Raw genomic sequence first — 15,867 nt, 5'->3', positions numbered from 1 at the left:
TTACTTCAAATGGAATTGAGACCATTTCAAAACCTCACGTATCCCAGTGACCAACCTTTCTGACAAAAGCCTGTCTTTCCAAGAACCTCCACCTGTCTTTTCTAGACAGGGGTGCAGCAATCTGCACACCCTTCCCTCACGTCATGGCAAAAGAAAGTAACACTGGTATGAAGCTCATTACTATGATGGAAATAAAGGAAACAGCAGAACAGAAGGAAATATTATGAAACACAGCCAGCAGAGCTTGTCACAGGTGGCACTGTGAGTATAAGGTGACCCATGTACGTCTTCGAAGCTTGCCATTTTGGAGGTTTTGGCGAAAGAAACAGTGCTGACTCATTACTGGAAGTGGGAGTTAACGAGTATAGGATGTCAGCCTCCCCACTTGTAGACAGAAAGCTTTTGTTTGTCCCTGCAGCGTGTGCCCGAGGGCTGCGGCAGCTAGTGGCATAACCCACCTGTTTTCCTCCTCCAGGTCCGCGAGGATTCTCTCCAGTTCCCCTCTTTCCTCACTCTCCAGAGAAATCAGGATCTGGGCAGGGCTTCGGGGCTGGCTCAGGGGGGACTCCTGGTTCAGACTTTGGCAGTAGTGCTGGATTAACAAGTGTTCATCATCGCTGGAAAACAGGAGGATAAAACAGGCTGTTCCCTTCCTGATTTGTAACTTCGCAGTGAATGTGAGGAGATGATTCACTCCTCGTCTCTCATTTCTTACAAAGAAAGAGATTTGCTGAACAATTTGGAACGAACAGCAGAGCAACGTACCTTAAAGCAAAATCTGCTGAACTGTTTCACTTAGTCTCTGATAATTTTCCTTCTCTGCAGAGTCCACCTCTCTTAGCCTCTGTTTCTCAGATATTTAAAGCTGAATTTTGCCACAGCTGACAACCTCAGCTTTCCTCTTTTGCCTAACTTCCATTAGGAATTTGCTTGAGACAAAAGGCCATCTTCTACTGCCTCACCTGTGTTGCACAAGGGTCATTCAAGCAAAGGCAAGGCGTTTATTTTTACACCTACAAACTCTTCTTATATAATAAAGGTGCCCTCTATTTATCTATTTTTCCTCTGTAAAATTGTAAACAGGATGAAATAAAAAAATATTGACTTAGTCTAATTTTAATTTCTATTTTCATTTTCATGATTTGTTTTTCATTGAGTTTGTTTTTTTTTAAATCACAAGTGATGTACACTGTCAGAATACAAATACATACTATTTAACACATATGATCTCTTCCTTTACTTCTGTTGCTGCCAAAGTTGTCTGGCATTTGAAACAGAAACACCTCTGGAAGAGAAAAGCAAATCCAGTTCTAAAGACCTTGACCACCTCCCAGAATTACATGGGTGTTTTAGGGGCCAAGGAGATGGACCCAGGCCCTAAGCTAGGCAGCTACCGCCAGCAGTAACTGAGAGACCATGGAAGGTTTCTCCTGACACCGCAAGTCAGGGACAGAAAAAAATGACACTGTTGCTGGGAATCTTCTTTTTCTGCTGGTACTTACTTATAACAAAATAATTCAGTCTAGTTTTTTTCTGTTACATTTGCAATCCAGAATTTAACAAGCATTTTGAATAGCCATTATTGTTCAAAAATTAGAATCTTCCTTGTTTCCATTTTGTTCCCGAAAATGTTAATGATGCCATTTTCTAGACTGCAGGAGTGCTAAAGCAATGTAGAGCACATTAACGTTAGTTAATAAGAGGGAAATATTAATCTTTCACAACAGGCATCCTTCCCTTTTTCTAAACAAAATTTTAAAAGCTTGCCAGTTCCTATATTTATATTTTTCACGAAACACTTCAGCTGTGATTCTCTTCACACAACTGCTTGCATTATAGATATCCTTACGCATCTTAAGTGAATTAACAGTGAAAAAGTGACACAACTATTGCAATATAATGTCACTTTGCAAGACATACTATTTTTGTGCGATTTTCAGCCTGCACATATTTTGTATACATAACTGCAATGACACTACATATCGAAATGTTTTACGGTGTATATACACATTAGCTCTTTATTTCCCTCCTTCCCTGTCTCCACGTAACGCTGTAACTGCAATTATAAGCCCAATAATCCAAAACCCGTAAGAATGACAACAACTAATACTTAAGCCTAACCTGACAAACCAACCAAAGAATTACAGTTGCAAATTCATGGTGAGCTTTGATTTTGCTGCAATGTGTATCTGGATCATATTTCTTCTAAAATTCAGAATGTACAGATCTATTCTAATTTTAATAGTACAAACTGAGTAACAAACTGGATAGTCAGTGGTTAGCTTATTAACTGAATCATATTAATACAACTGTTAATTAACCAAAGAATGAATTAAACAGTAAGACCAAAGATACTGCTTACGTATGATTTTGTGACTAAGGACACTGAAATATTATAGTGGAGGTAACAGGAAATTCCATGTATAACAGCATTACTACTACTATAACAATACAAAATTGATGTACAACTTGGAAACAAGCTTTTCATTAACTGCATGAAACTATACTGACACTGCCTATGCATTAGTTTTGAGGTGTCATTTTAACTTGCTCCTTTTTGAACCAATACATTAAAACAATGTACTTGGGTTGTACAGGGGATTTTCTTCTGAAGTCGGTAGGTAACAATCCTACCAAATCAAAAGAGAAACTATCTTGAAACAAAGAAACAGCTTTATTACTATCCAAGAACATCTCACAGGCTCACAACCAACCTTATAAAATACTAATGATTTGGAATCTCAATTTAAGTGAATGAAAGCTGGCCACAGTACTGTGCTTTAAAGGAACGCTACAAATTTAGTAAAAAGAAGAGTTTGTCTGAATTTGTTAAAAAATCCACCCCTTAAACCATGGTAAGGATGAAATTATGTAGAACAGAAAAAAACCCACTTTTAGTAAAGTTGAGATTTGAGTTTTTTCATATTTCATTGATTTAGAATCTGTGCTATGGCTTTTCCGACACAGTTAATTAACCAAGACCAAATTTTCAAGCATGACAATGACCTATGTGCTTCTGTTGTGTTTTCAGAAACATTACTCACAGTTTTCTAGCTCTATCTCCTTTCATTCAGAGAATAAACAAGATCAAGAAAATCATGACAGAGGAGAAATATATTATCGCATCAGAAAACCACAAAAAAGGTCTCGGTGTGACATTAGATTGAACTACTTTTTAAAAATCAAAACTTTTATTTATGACTTTACATTTAAAGTAGTACAATGAGTGCTTGTCAGTGATTTGCCCAACTTAAAAGTTTACTATTTCTGATATTTCATGGTGAGGATGAGACCCTCCTGGTTTACACTTGCATCGTATTTCAGGTATTTGTAGATGAAAGATTTCTGTTTAGCCTTACTAATATTTTGAATGACTTTGCCCCCAACAACATTTTCTAGCTTACAGCACTTTAACCATGACTAAGCTTCTATCTAAAGATAGAAGGCTTATCTTTTTATCTTTGTCCTTAAAACACATCAGATTAGGAACATTTTTTCCAAGTAATATGGGAACTACTTGCAGAATAAACCACTAATCTTTTGGAAGAAATTAATGGTATTAATTTTGAAGGTATCAATCACCTTAAATTTGGTATTCAGCTATAAGCCATAAATCTAGACACTATGATACAAATTGAAAGAACATGAGTTCATCATTAAATTGAACCAGATGTGGTACATGGCCATGCAAATTCTGCACTACAGAACTTCATTACAAGTTACTAACCTTCACAAGAAAACACACGTCAAAATTACTAAAACAGCCTACTTACATGCTCTCATTAGGAGAAATACTGTCATTTAGGTAAGAACCATTGGTGTTCTCCATTTCTGCTAGCCTGTGGAAAAATAAACAAGACTCATTAAAATCAGTTATGTTTTCCAGAAACTTTATTTACTCTAACATTCCTGAAAGAATTCGAGAGCGTGATGTTTTTGATGAATTTGAAACTCAAATTAATTTACACTCACTGTTGAGTACCAAGAAGTTTTGCAATAATCTATCGCAAAGGATTGTATATTTGTTACAATAACCTGGCTAAACTCACTTCTAAGTTTTCAACCCTTTCTCTGAGGTTATATTCCACTCCTCATGATTAATTAATTCCACAATCAAAGAAAGGCCTTAAGATGCCAGGGGATTATACAAATTGCTTTGTACCTGGCAATGTCATCATCCGAACTGTAACCATCAGTCATTTCTCACTGGCTTTCCACACTCAGCCCCTCCTAAACGTCCTGCATAATTCAGAAATACCTTTCCTGATCACGTGATTTTGGGGGAGAGAAAGAGGAGGCTGGAATAACTATTTTTCATTACCACAATCCTTGCAAATTTGCTCGCCTGGTGGAAAAACATTTTCATATTTGTGCAATTAACCCACTTTTTGATTCTTAGGAGCAGCATGAAAGCAGACAAGTGAACTAAAGCAGCAATATATCACTATTTTAATCCTCCAAACCAAGGAAAAAATCCTGTTTGTGGCATTCCACAAGGCGAATTACTTAATATTAAAACGGCACTTGAGATTCACATAGAGTTTGGAGGTTTCTGCTCTTCTGATTTGTACAATTACACCAGGGTCCATATTAAAAATCATCCAGTCCAACCCCCCTGCCATGAGCAGAGACATCTTCAACTCAGTCAGGTTGCTCAGAGCCCCGTCCAGCCTGACTTTGAACACTTCCAGGGATGGGGCATCTACCACCTCTCTGGGCAACATCTGCCAGGGTTTCACTGCCCTCATCGTAAAAAATTTCTTCCTTACATCTCAGCTGAATCTACTCTCTTTTAGTTTAAAACCATTACCCCTTGTCCTATTGCTACAGGCCCTTGTAAAGAGTCAGTAACCTGAATGCACAGCTTAACGGAGAGCCCACAGGACCTACAGGCCAGTTCTGACCACATAGGTGCTCTGGCATGCAAGTTAGTTGACAGGCTGGTTAACAACAACCACGGACGATGCTCTGCATCCCAGAGCCTGGAAAGCACAACCCCAAACCCTATGTTTCTTTAAGAAGTGCTTAGGTAGCAGCTAGTCTTTGGGTTTGTTTTTTTTTTAAAAATGATTGTTTAGAGAAAGATCTGCCTAATGTCCAGCTGGTCTCATACCTGCTAGCATAATGTTCAATGCGTGAATGAGTATCATCATGTGAAAGCTGAGGGGACGAGGCAGGCCTATAAGGCAGAAAACACTGATTAATCACAAACAATACCCCTTTAAAAGTAAAAAGACACTTAGCTATGCCTATACCCTCACATCTCTATGCCTTATGCTTATGCTACGTTTGATAAACAGCAAGTTACAACTCCAGGTGCTGCGTGTGCCTCGTCAAGCCATCGGTGCAATGTTCTGTGGTACCACATCAGGGATTTTGATCATTTTGCAATCCGCCTGTTGCAACGACTCTTCTTCACAGCAATTCCCGAAGAACCCTTTTCCAAAGAATTTACAGAAGAGCTTTCGCCTCGGTTTTCCCTTCACACCTGCCTCCTTCATTGGTAATTCGGTTCCACACACAGCCCTGCGCTGGCTGCGAAAGCCCTGCTGGGAACCTCTCCTCTGCCTCCTGCCCTGCTCCAGTGCCTGCTGCCAGCACATCCCACTTAAAAGAGCCTTGAAGGACTAGTCCACGAGCAACTAGAAATAAATACAAGAAACATAAAATGTCTGAAACTGCAGACACTGATGATTTTGCCTAGCCTCTTTCCAGAGTTGCAATCTGAACCGTACATCAGCGTGTTATACAGGAGGACACTGTCAACTATTTTGGGTTTTCTGCCGGACAAATCAGATGGTATGAGGTCCTCTTCACTTTTTTGTTGATGAAAACAATTCATAGGACTTTTCTCATCGATTAGAGTACTGTTTGTTACAGCCTGAACTCTGGAAAACATCATCATTGAGTTATGTTGCCTAGGCAGGTCAGAGAGCACCCTTTGCTGCTGTGTGGGATTTTGTCTATCTATGTCAGGAGGAGCTGGAATAACAAAAAATGATGCAGCTTCCCAAATTGTACAGCAACTTCATATTTTAGCTAAATTTCAACTTCTCTCTATTCCACCTCTGCCGACTCTGCCCAGCGGGGATCACATGGCCTTGCAGGAGCAGCTAAGTTTTGTATTTACTGGTTATAAACCAAAACTGTAATAATCTTATGGTTCCTAATACTCCCATGTTAGGAGTTTGATAATTCTGCAGTAAATCTACCAGATTGGTCATCTTCCAGTCTTCCAATCTGCCTGCAAAATGCTCTAGAAAATTAGGATCCTCCTGAATTCACAGAGCTGTATGCTGGATACACAAAATTCATCATCCTTAATGTCTCTTCTCACAGAACAGCAATGTTCTTCTCTTTAAGACATTACAGGCCAAGTATCATGAATCTCATTTTGTCTGAAATGAGCTTTGCCTTCTGACTGTACTTTTACCCATCCTATGTTCGAACATTACCACAGCACACCCCAGGATAAATACTCAGTTCACAGAGTTCCTCAGCACAGCAGAGATTCATGCGGCCAGGCAATTGCTTGTTTGCAACTTGATATCCTATTTGGTGTAAGAACATCTACGCTGAAGGGAAGGCAGGGGAAAAGGATGCAATTTACCTACAGCAGTGAATTATAGAGCAAGATAACAGTTTTCTGATAAATTGATGCAATCCCCATTTATTTGTTTGACATACAGTAGCTGTGTTAAGCTGGTCTAAGCTAGTACTGTCAATGAAAGAAGTAGTCTTGGTTTCAACGCACACACCAATGTTGCTGCTAATACTGTGTGTAGACTAGGAAACGTGTGTTAAAAGTAGCCTTAATTTTTGATCATTCTCCTAGCCCCTCTTACCCTGGCACTGCACATGTATTTGTACCAGTACAAAGGAAGGGACAGCACTTGGCTGGGACCAACTGGATGATAAAGAGATGTCCCCTTTGGCAGTAACACAAGGCAAAAGACGGGCCTGACTGTGTGATCACATACTTGCTGCCTTGAAACTAAGCTTCAACTTCAGAAGTGAACAAGGTGTGAAATGTGTATGTATATATTTTAAAGACAACACAGTGCTGTGTAACTTGTTGAAGCTGATTCCGCCTCTCCATCAACTGCAGGCAGGGGATGTGGCTACATTTCCAGATTTGTCTCCAGAACATACTGCAATGGAGATCTACCTCAAATAGTTTTTAAAAAAGTTTGCTTAAAAAAGCAAACCTGTTGAGAAGCACTGCAATCTTTGTGTTGAATTTAGCTGCTCAGAGGTACACTTTTGCCAGTACCTGGGCAAGCCTGAGAATGACTGTGCTGCATTGCAGGCTGTTGTGCAGACATACTCTTAGACGACCACCCGTGCCAGAGCTCACTGTCCCTCCTTTCTGAGCACACATTCTCAGCCCACCTAATCAGCTGGAACAGTCAGCAAGAAGGCTGAGAGACACAGTCAATATTTAGCTAAGATAACCATCCCTTCTACAAGGGCTCCACAGCTGCGGTGCTCAAGCTGGGGTCCGCAGGAACAGCCTGGGGAATGCCAGCCCAAGTGGCGACTGAGTGGCAAATGCCACCTCCTCCAGCTCCCTGCACCCCCAGAGACCTGGCTGGCAGCACGAGGGTACTTTTCTTGCTATTCAGCATTTCAGTTGATGCTTCTTGAAAGTGTAGAATCAAGTAAATTGTATTTGTGCTACTGACAGCCCACAGTCCAAGTAAAAAGACATAGATTCTCGCAAAAAGTGTGAGCTGTCCCTTTAATGCCTGGCATGCAGAGTATCTGGGCAAAACACCGGATAATAAACAGTCAGAATCACTAACTTCTAACAAAAAATATTTACGTATGTGTTTATAAACAGTTCCAAGCAGTCAGAATCACTAAGTTCTAACAAAAAATATATATGTATGTATTCATAAACAGTTCCATATATAGCACATGTTGATGTCAGGATAGCACAAGCATTGCTGAATGCTGCCAGTTTATGCTCTTCTGGAGTACTTTGAAGATTTCCAGAAAACTGGCATAAAAGCATCAGAAAAAGGTAAGATCTTAGAAAACATGGGAAAATTTTATGATAACCAGAATAAGAGGTTTGACTGTGAAGCTGGCATCAGCCCTGTAACTGACAAACAGCTTTAAACCTGGGTAGCTCAGAAACTTGTGTTGTAAGCCTGGTGGTCTAGCACGAAGGAAAGGAACAAAGTTAGCAGAACAAAATGAAGAGCAATTCCTTCCAGCCACTATTCATTTCTTAATTTTCTGCTTTCTTGTCAGACCAGACAAAAGGACGGTGCTCAGAAAGATACCTGAGTTGGTCTGATAAAAGGTGCAACCTCTCCACACAAATCCTGCTTCTTAGTATTTCTCAAGTTTTCTGAAGTGTTACACGTGAGTTAAACTCCCTAGTATATGACATCAAACCGTTGGTGTGAAGCTATCGGTGTAGGTACACTGTGATGTTATTACTGTAAGTAACTAGAATCAAGCATGTTATGGCAGCTTAATTTCATGTTACGTCAGGCACAGCAATGGCATTCCGTATTATCCAAGTTTTCTTTAAATGCTACTTTTAATTTTGCAATTGTTCTAAAGGGTAAGAAATCCAGCTCCACAGTTGAGTACAGAGTACGCTGCAATCATCCTCCGATGCATTTATAAGCGAAAAGTGCATCCTAAAGTTCAAAGCCCCTGTACTTCAGCCTGGCTCCAGCCTTTTGGCGTTTTCTGCAGGTGAACCCTCAACCATATGAGGTTTGCAGTACTACATGTGTTTCTTAGTTGCTTAAATTTCCTAAAGGTAGAACACTTCACTTGCCTTCCCAATGGTTTGTGCTCCAAATTAAAATTATAAATCAATATTCCAATGTATAAATTTCACTCTTGTTTATTCTACCAAAAATTCAGTGAAGGTGCAAGCCATATACATTTCACCATATAGAAATATATAAAATTCTACTTATTAGTTTCTCAGTAGTTATCAGTATGTGAATTAAAAATAATCCTTATTTAACATTATTCTAAAATCATCCATGTAATACTAGTAGCAGCAAATGCCACAATGGTAAGTATATATATCTTTAGTTTATGCTGAGAGTATTACAACAACAGTAAGACAACGCACGTGCAAGAATGGTGCAAGAATGAAAATCCATTTCATAGGTGAAAAATCCTGCTTTTTTAACTTCTGGAAAAAATACAATAAACATTTCCCCATTTCAACCTGCCCTCACAAATCTTACTCCATCTAAAAAACTGTAAGAAAATATCCAGTGAGCTTTGGATTAAGTGGGGCACATGAGTGTGCACGGTTGCACGTAAAACCAAATTACAGCTTTATCTACAAAATCATGTCATTCTTGAAACGGAATTAAATCCATCAAGTTCAATTTCTATCTTTCAGAAAGCATTTAGTATACATTCAGAGGGATTGACACTTACTCCGAAACACAGGCTTTTAAATGACAAACTCATAAGCATTAGTAGGACTGCACCAAACCCCCTGTTAATTCAATGGAAATACATACTCCAGAAGGAGTATACAGTACACAATCCGCAACTGCTGGGAATTCCTGGATTTATCCCATTGTACTCATTTGGGATTAAAACATTCCTTCAGAGAGTGCACCAAAGGAAATAATCATAAAAGAAAGAAGGAAATGAACTTATGTAAAACTAAACAAAGAAACAAACAAACAAAAGTGAGGGAACGCAGCAGCAGTAGCAGCAGCAGCAGCACACTTCAGCAAAAGTACTCACGCAGAATCTACTGGCCAGAAGTTGATCAGAGTAACAGGACTGCAAGACAAAAAATGAGGAGGTGAAGAGAGAGGCAGAAGAAACTCAGCAGCAAAATAATTACAGAAAGGTTTAACAAAAAAAAAAAAATAAAATCACAACAACCAAAAAACAGAAACCCAACAGACCAACATGAATGACTGTGAAGAGCAACCAACCAAAAAGTGAGAAAAAAATTGAAATCTAAAATTAAAAAAGAGAGAGAAAGAGAGAGAGCGAGGACAAGCTGCGTGCAATTGCCATTAAACAACTGATTAAACTTGTTAAAAAAAACCAAAGGGAACTGGGTTAACTCACTGATTTCTCCATGTGCATCATTATTGCTTTCTTTTTACATAAAGACATCAAAGCTATTCGATAAGACTAAATTTATATGGTGAGAAAAGAAGAAATCAGCTGGGAAGCTTGCAAACATAGTAGCCTAATTAGAAAAAAAAAAAAACATCACGGAAGGATACCAATTTGGAAGTAAATAAAAATTTAACGAAGAGATCATTAGTCTCCAAATTGCCATATCAAACTTGGAAGTCTATAAGGCTGTCAGTAAGTAATTTTCTTTCACCAACTGATGCTGAAGTTCCTGTATAAGGACAGGTGAAAACAGATAAAGGCAATGGCAAATGGAAGCCCAGCTTGTGTTTTCCTGCCAGCCAAGGTTAACAGAAATGAAAGAAATAAAGAGGCTTTATGCATTTCAGAAGTGAGGGGAGTTGGCACCAGCTGGGGAGCTCCAAGAGCGTACCAAATGAATTGCTACTTAGACACTTTAGAGCTACTCACGTTTCCATGTTGTCTCCCTCCAAGACAGTTTGCACAGGCAGGTAGCCCATTCGTGGGTGCTTTGCAAAATATCTTTTTGTTCGAAATTTGTTTTTTAGTACCTTGGCAAAGTCACGGACGTCTTCTCCTGAAGTTGTCTGAAAGCCACAAATCACAATGAAATCATCTTTCATAAGGTTATTTATTATGTTTTGTCAGTTGCCTCTTCCTTTGCTGGGTCACTCAGAAGAGCTGTGGCCACACCAAGCACAGCGGCCAATGGTTTGACCTCTGGAACCACGAATTTCACTTATTTATCACTGTCACCTTACAGTGTACTACTAGTGGGGAGAAAGGAGGAAAAAGGGAAGCTCCAAAAATCCCTGACAGGCTCATGTCTCATCTCAGGTGATCTCAAGAGGATGAGTGATAATTAGACAAGAATTTGTCATTTCCTCATCTGGCTCAGGGGACACTCTGCCTGCTTTTTGTTCAGCACTAAACTGGCTGTAACAGAGGACACACAGCCAGTCCCTCTGTCCAGCTAGCTGCTTTTCCCTGGCGGGATCCTGACCCTTACCACACGCTCATCTACATCTTATGGACTGTCAGCCCATGAAAAGTCAGACCCGTACTCTCGGCACATTTTCTTTCCAGTTTCCCTTCTCAGCCTCCTCTGCCGTTACTATTTTCATCAAAGAGAAACAAAAAGCAGGTGAGAGCTGCTGAAAGCTCTAAGATCAGTTTTTTCTTCCTGCGCCTCTTTAATCTGAAGCTAGCAGGCATTTCAGATCAATACTCAGAGGAGAGTACAATTTGCACAAAGTTTTCTACTCCCTTGCCCGCAGTCGGCTTTCCTTGCTGCTGTAGAGACCAGCAGAGGAACGCAAAGTGGAGTTAGTTTCCTAAAGACCAGAACGAGCCAGGAAGAGTTCAAAGGATGTCTGCTGGGAAGATGCAAGACTTCTTGCGAGTCTGATTAAGAGTCAGGCGATTTTCCAAAGAATTTTAATGGAAGACTTCAGTTACGTTAGTCAGGCTGCACTCCCTTCTCTGCAGTTCGCAGAGATACTCGACCCTGAAATACTGCTCTTCTACAGTAAATTAAGTTCTTCCTGACCCACATAATGATATTGCTTCTCCAGTGTATCTAATCTGAAGGAAAGAAATGAGGGAAAAGTTAATCTTTCTGACATTTTTTAATGAGTTCTATACCTTCTACTTAGAGAGAGGAAGGAGGTGCTGGGACTTATCAGTCAAGCCATCCTTCACAGAGCTGCTGAAACATGGATGTACGTATTTTTAACAATTGCCTGGGTAGAAAAATTAAGGATGCCCTGAAAAATAAGGTGCAGAAAGACTGCAATGCATTAACAGAAAAGACAAATATTATCCCTGTACTGAAAGAATTTGGTTTTCTTTCTGGTCATTCTGTCTGGTAGGCAAATTTGGTGTGAGCAATTACTGGCAGAGAAGTGACACAGCAGAACCTACAAGCCGGTCCAGTAACATCTGTATTTTCAAGAAACTGAGATAATGCTTGATGATATTCAGTATCACTTCCTCAATACATCAGAAGTAAAGACATTTTGGGGAAAGGAGGGATTCAGTATGCCCAGACCACTCAGAGGAGTCGGGAAAGGGGATTTCCTGAGGTGGCCTCTCATGCCCCAACGCCGCTTGCAATGCCTGCTCCAAGAGCTCCCAACCAGGGCGGCATCAGGAGAGCACGCCGAGCACGTCAGCTGGGAACAGAGGAAAACTTCTGATATTTAGTCTCAGTATAAACGGATTAAGCACAGCTTTCTGTCCAGTTTGTCCACCTGTGTCATCCATAACCATTTATTCTTGCTGTGTCTATTTTCAGTGTTGTGAACACTTTCCATTGCATTTGACTGTAATTTGGATTAAGTGTTTTCAGATATGATTAACAATAAAACATTCTTTGCTTCGACCTTCCTGGGACTGTTACCCCACCTTGCTCCCCTGAACCGTCTGCATGACAACCAAACAGTAAAACGCTGTTTGCACAGAAGCATCCTGATCTTGCTGGTAGCACAAGAATCCCAAGGAGAAAATATGTCTTCTAGTGACCACTAGAAGCACCAGGCACTTCTCATATGATCCAACTGCCATTTGAAAAATGTTCAAGGACCACAAGAAAGGCAAAGAAAATGGGATTATTATGTGGACAAGATGATAAACTAAGGCTATTTTCAACCAAACTTTCTGATTTACTCCACAGATGTTTTATTACATGTGATTTTCACAGTGATATCATCCAAACCAAAACTCTCAGTAGAACTGGTTTACGAGGAAGAACCAGCGGAGTTTCAGCATCCCGGCTCTCTTAAAGCAACACATAGGCAGCTGGGTCGAGCATGTTCCAAAACTATTCTGAAACCAAAACTATTTCATAAGAAATAATTCTTGTCATGTGAATAACTTTACCACCATCTGACTTTTCCCAGTCTGGTTTAAGAAAGTGCCTTGCCAAACCCCCACTCCAGACCTCAGCCCTGACTGTAAACACCAGCTCTAGGCAGGTATCTCGGTTTGATATGCTTCCTTCTAACAAGGTGGTGTGCCACTGTTCGTTAAACAGAAAAATGATCCTACATCTAAATCTCAGTCTAAAAGTTGTCTTCTATGCTTTATTTGAAACCTCTTTAAAAGTCACCTCCCTGAACAATAAATTGAGCTGCGTTGCTTTCAGGAATAATTGTTGCAATTTTTCTGTCTCAATGAAACTTAGGTGACTGCTTTGTCCTTATTCTGCCTCAGCCTTTTGCAGGAGAGGAGAAGTTATCACATCCCTCAGATATTTAGCACGAGTTCTCAAAACTCCCCTATGCAGAATTAAAGACTGCAGTACTCCAAAATTTCCTGGAAGTAAGAGGGAGGAGGAATAAAAATACCAAAACACTTCATTGCGCACATCTAACTATTGCAAAGATACATCAAAGAAGGCATCACACAGGTCTCCTGTCTGCCAAAGTGCATTTTAAGGTGAGAGACTTGTCTGGGGGAAGAGGGAAAAATGCTCTGCCACCTGGAACCCCCTTTTTATTCATTTAGAAAACAATTGCGTACTAGACATGATAGCTTCAGCGGATGTCTTGTTCAGTCACACAGTACTTGGGTTTATTTTTTCAATAGCAGCAACACAAAAAAGATCTGGGCTTGCTGTGCGTCACATTCCTTTTTTCTGCCCCCCGTTAATCCTTCTCTAATTCAACTGGCTGCTGGTGCAGCCAGGCATGGCACATTAGCACGGGCTGCTGGAGTTCAGGATTCACAAAAAAATGTACTGGCTGTGAATGGTTCTTTATTCTGGTTCAGCAATCTGGATGCAGTTGCAGGTTTTCTGTTCACCACTGTGTTTGCCTATTAGTAATCTGTATTTTGAGGGAAAACTGCTGGGCCCCGCGTTGCAACAAGTTGCTACAGGCTGTGGGGGAGTCTCACAATCCTTTTTTGTGTCTCTCACCTCAAAACACGTCTTAGGGACAGGTTAAGAAAATAGCAGCAAGACGCTGGTTTGTGCACTCTGTGTACCATTCACAATCTCCCATGTTCCTTATTAGCAACAGTAAGAGTGACAAACTGCAAAACAAACCAGTAGCCAACTCAGCAAGGAGGTATTCAGGTGCAGCTGGAAGGAATGCTCTAATGCGGTCGGTCGGTCGGCCGCTCTGCCTACGACTCGGATCACGAGATTCTGCTCCAGCAAGGCCTGCGACAGAGCCGTCTGTTCAGACCTGCCCCGGCAGCGCCAGCATTTCCCTCCGACTTGGGCAGCAGCTCAGGCACATCGCCCTTTCCACTAACCTCAGCCCCTGGGGGACGACACAAAGCAGCAGCCTCTGAACACCGACAAAAAGCCTGCGAATGCACGTTAGTTGCCCTTGCAGAGATTCAGATTACATACTGAATTAAATACATTAAATGTTACTGTGAAAGTTGATAGATAATGTAAATAAATATCCATGAATTAAAACTAACATAAATACTGGGTTTGTTTTACTATAATATTTTAGGTGAATAAATTTTGTTCTCTCTTTCCTAAGTTTCTGAGAAAAGCTGAGAGTCTTTACCTCATTTTGGTCATGTCTTTATGTTTGGATGAAGATGTAAAGACCGATCATACAATTTTATGAGGCCAGCCCGTGTGTAATTTTGATGCTTTATTTTCCCCATTTATATTTGACCAGCAGATGAATGTACAAGACTAGGGACCATCCCATCACACCAGGAAACGACAACCGGAGAGTGCACTGCTTCAAGACCACCACAAACAATAGGAAAGGTAGCTGAAAGCTCAGTGGCATGCATCGTGGAAGGACAACTCTAGAGACCCTCTAATTTATGCCCCTCTGCGCTGGTCATCAGTGGCCAAAAAGAAAAAGCAGCACACTGAGAGAGTAATACAGGATTTCCTTTGCCAGTTGTCCAGTATGAAAGAAATGTTTATGCAAAAGCGATTCTTTTGAGAACTGTGAAACACGGGTGAAGACCCTCACCGCACCACCAATGCAACAGATCTGCATTGCGCTGCACTGAACACCCTGGCTTCCAGTCTTCAGAAATCTAACATGCCACTCTTGACAACTTCCCTGGTATTTTCTATCCTCAAGTGATCATACAATAGAAAGGTACCACTAAACAGTAAAGAATCTAAAAATGCAATCATAGTGCTGCAGGGAAAACAAGTGAAGCAGCAACTTGCGGAGGAAAGGAAGGAAAATCTCAGACTGATACGGAGAAAACACTGTGACCTAAGATACGAATGAGTATTCGCATAAATCACAGGCTTCCTGCAGGATCCATAAAGTGAACTAGGGCACTGAACATGGAACAAGTCATTAGCATGCAATAATACACTACAACACAGCATTGTATGAACAATGAACTTCAATTCAAACCACTGGAGTGTCCTTTACCAAGCATCAGAAATTGCTGGCGTGTATAGTATATAAAAGCTGATTTTGAGACTGTCTGGACCAGTGTTTTTACGGGGGTTTTATTGGGGGGGGGGGGGAGGGGAAGAAAAGTCACCCAAATGCTCCATTACCTTGCACATAGGAAATGAAGTTTTTCCTTTCTACATAAGAAGGGACAGTAAGGGTCAGTAAAACAGCTACTTACTGGTGTGCAGTATTCCACCATGGGATAGTGCATTTTATGACCTTTTGCAACACGGCCAGAGAAGAAGCAACTTTGGCAGATATCATAGTTAAAGTGCTTTAAACTTCTGTACCTAAAAGAGGAGGAAAAAAAAAAATAATCACAGCTTCAGAGTTTTGTATGCAAATGCTTCGTATCACC

The 15,867-nt window shown here is 40.5% G+C and overlaps 1 protein-coding gene across 1 annotated transcript in view; it reads right to left on the bottom strand.

Moving 5' to 3' along the window:
- The window catches only part of LOC104164560 (dystrophin-like), a gene marked incomplete at its 5' end in the record, with an annotated part of 74,260 nt that overhangs the window by 24,972 nt on the left and 33,421 nt on the right, over positions 1 to 15,867 (bottom strand). Inside the window, 6 exons of the mRNA XM_009703919.1 lie at positions 459 to 617; positions 3,774 to 3,839; positions 5,114 to 5,179; positions 9,742 to 9,780; positions 10,561 to 10,697; positions 15,688 to 15,799. Coding sequence (XP_009702221.1) covers positions 459 to 617; positions 3,774 to 3,839; positions 5,114 to 5,179; positions 9,742 to 9,780; positions 10,561 to 10,697; positions 15,688 to 15,799 — 579 coding nt within the window. The remainder of the gene's footprint in view (positions 1 to 458; positions 618 to 3,773; positions 3,840 to 5,113; positions 5,180 to 9,741; positions 9,781 to 10,560; positions 10,698 to 15,687; positions 15,800 to 15,867) is intronic.

This window comes from Cariama cristata, unplaced genomic scaffold (assembly GCF_000690535.1).
Source record: "Cariama cristata isolate BGI_N322 unplaced genomic scaffold, ASM69053v1 scaffold13847, whole genome shotgun sequence".
Lineage (NCBI taxonomy): Eukaryota > Metazoa > Chordata > Aves > Cariamiformes > Cariamidae > Cariama > Cariama cristata.
The sequence above is the reverse complement of the archived record's forward strand: the minus strand, read 5'-3'. Positions and strand labels throughout refer to the sequence as shown.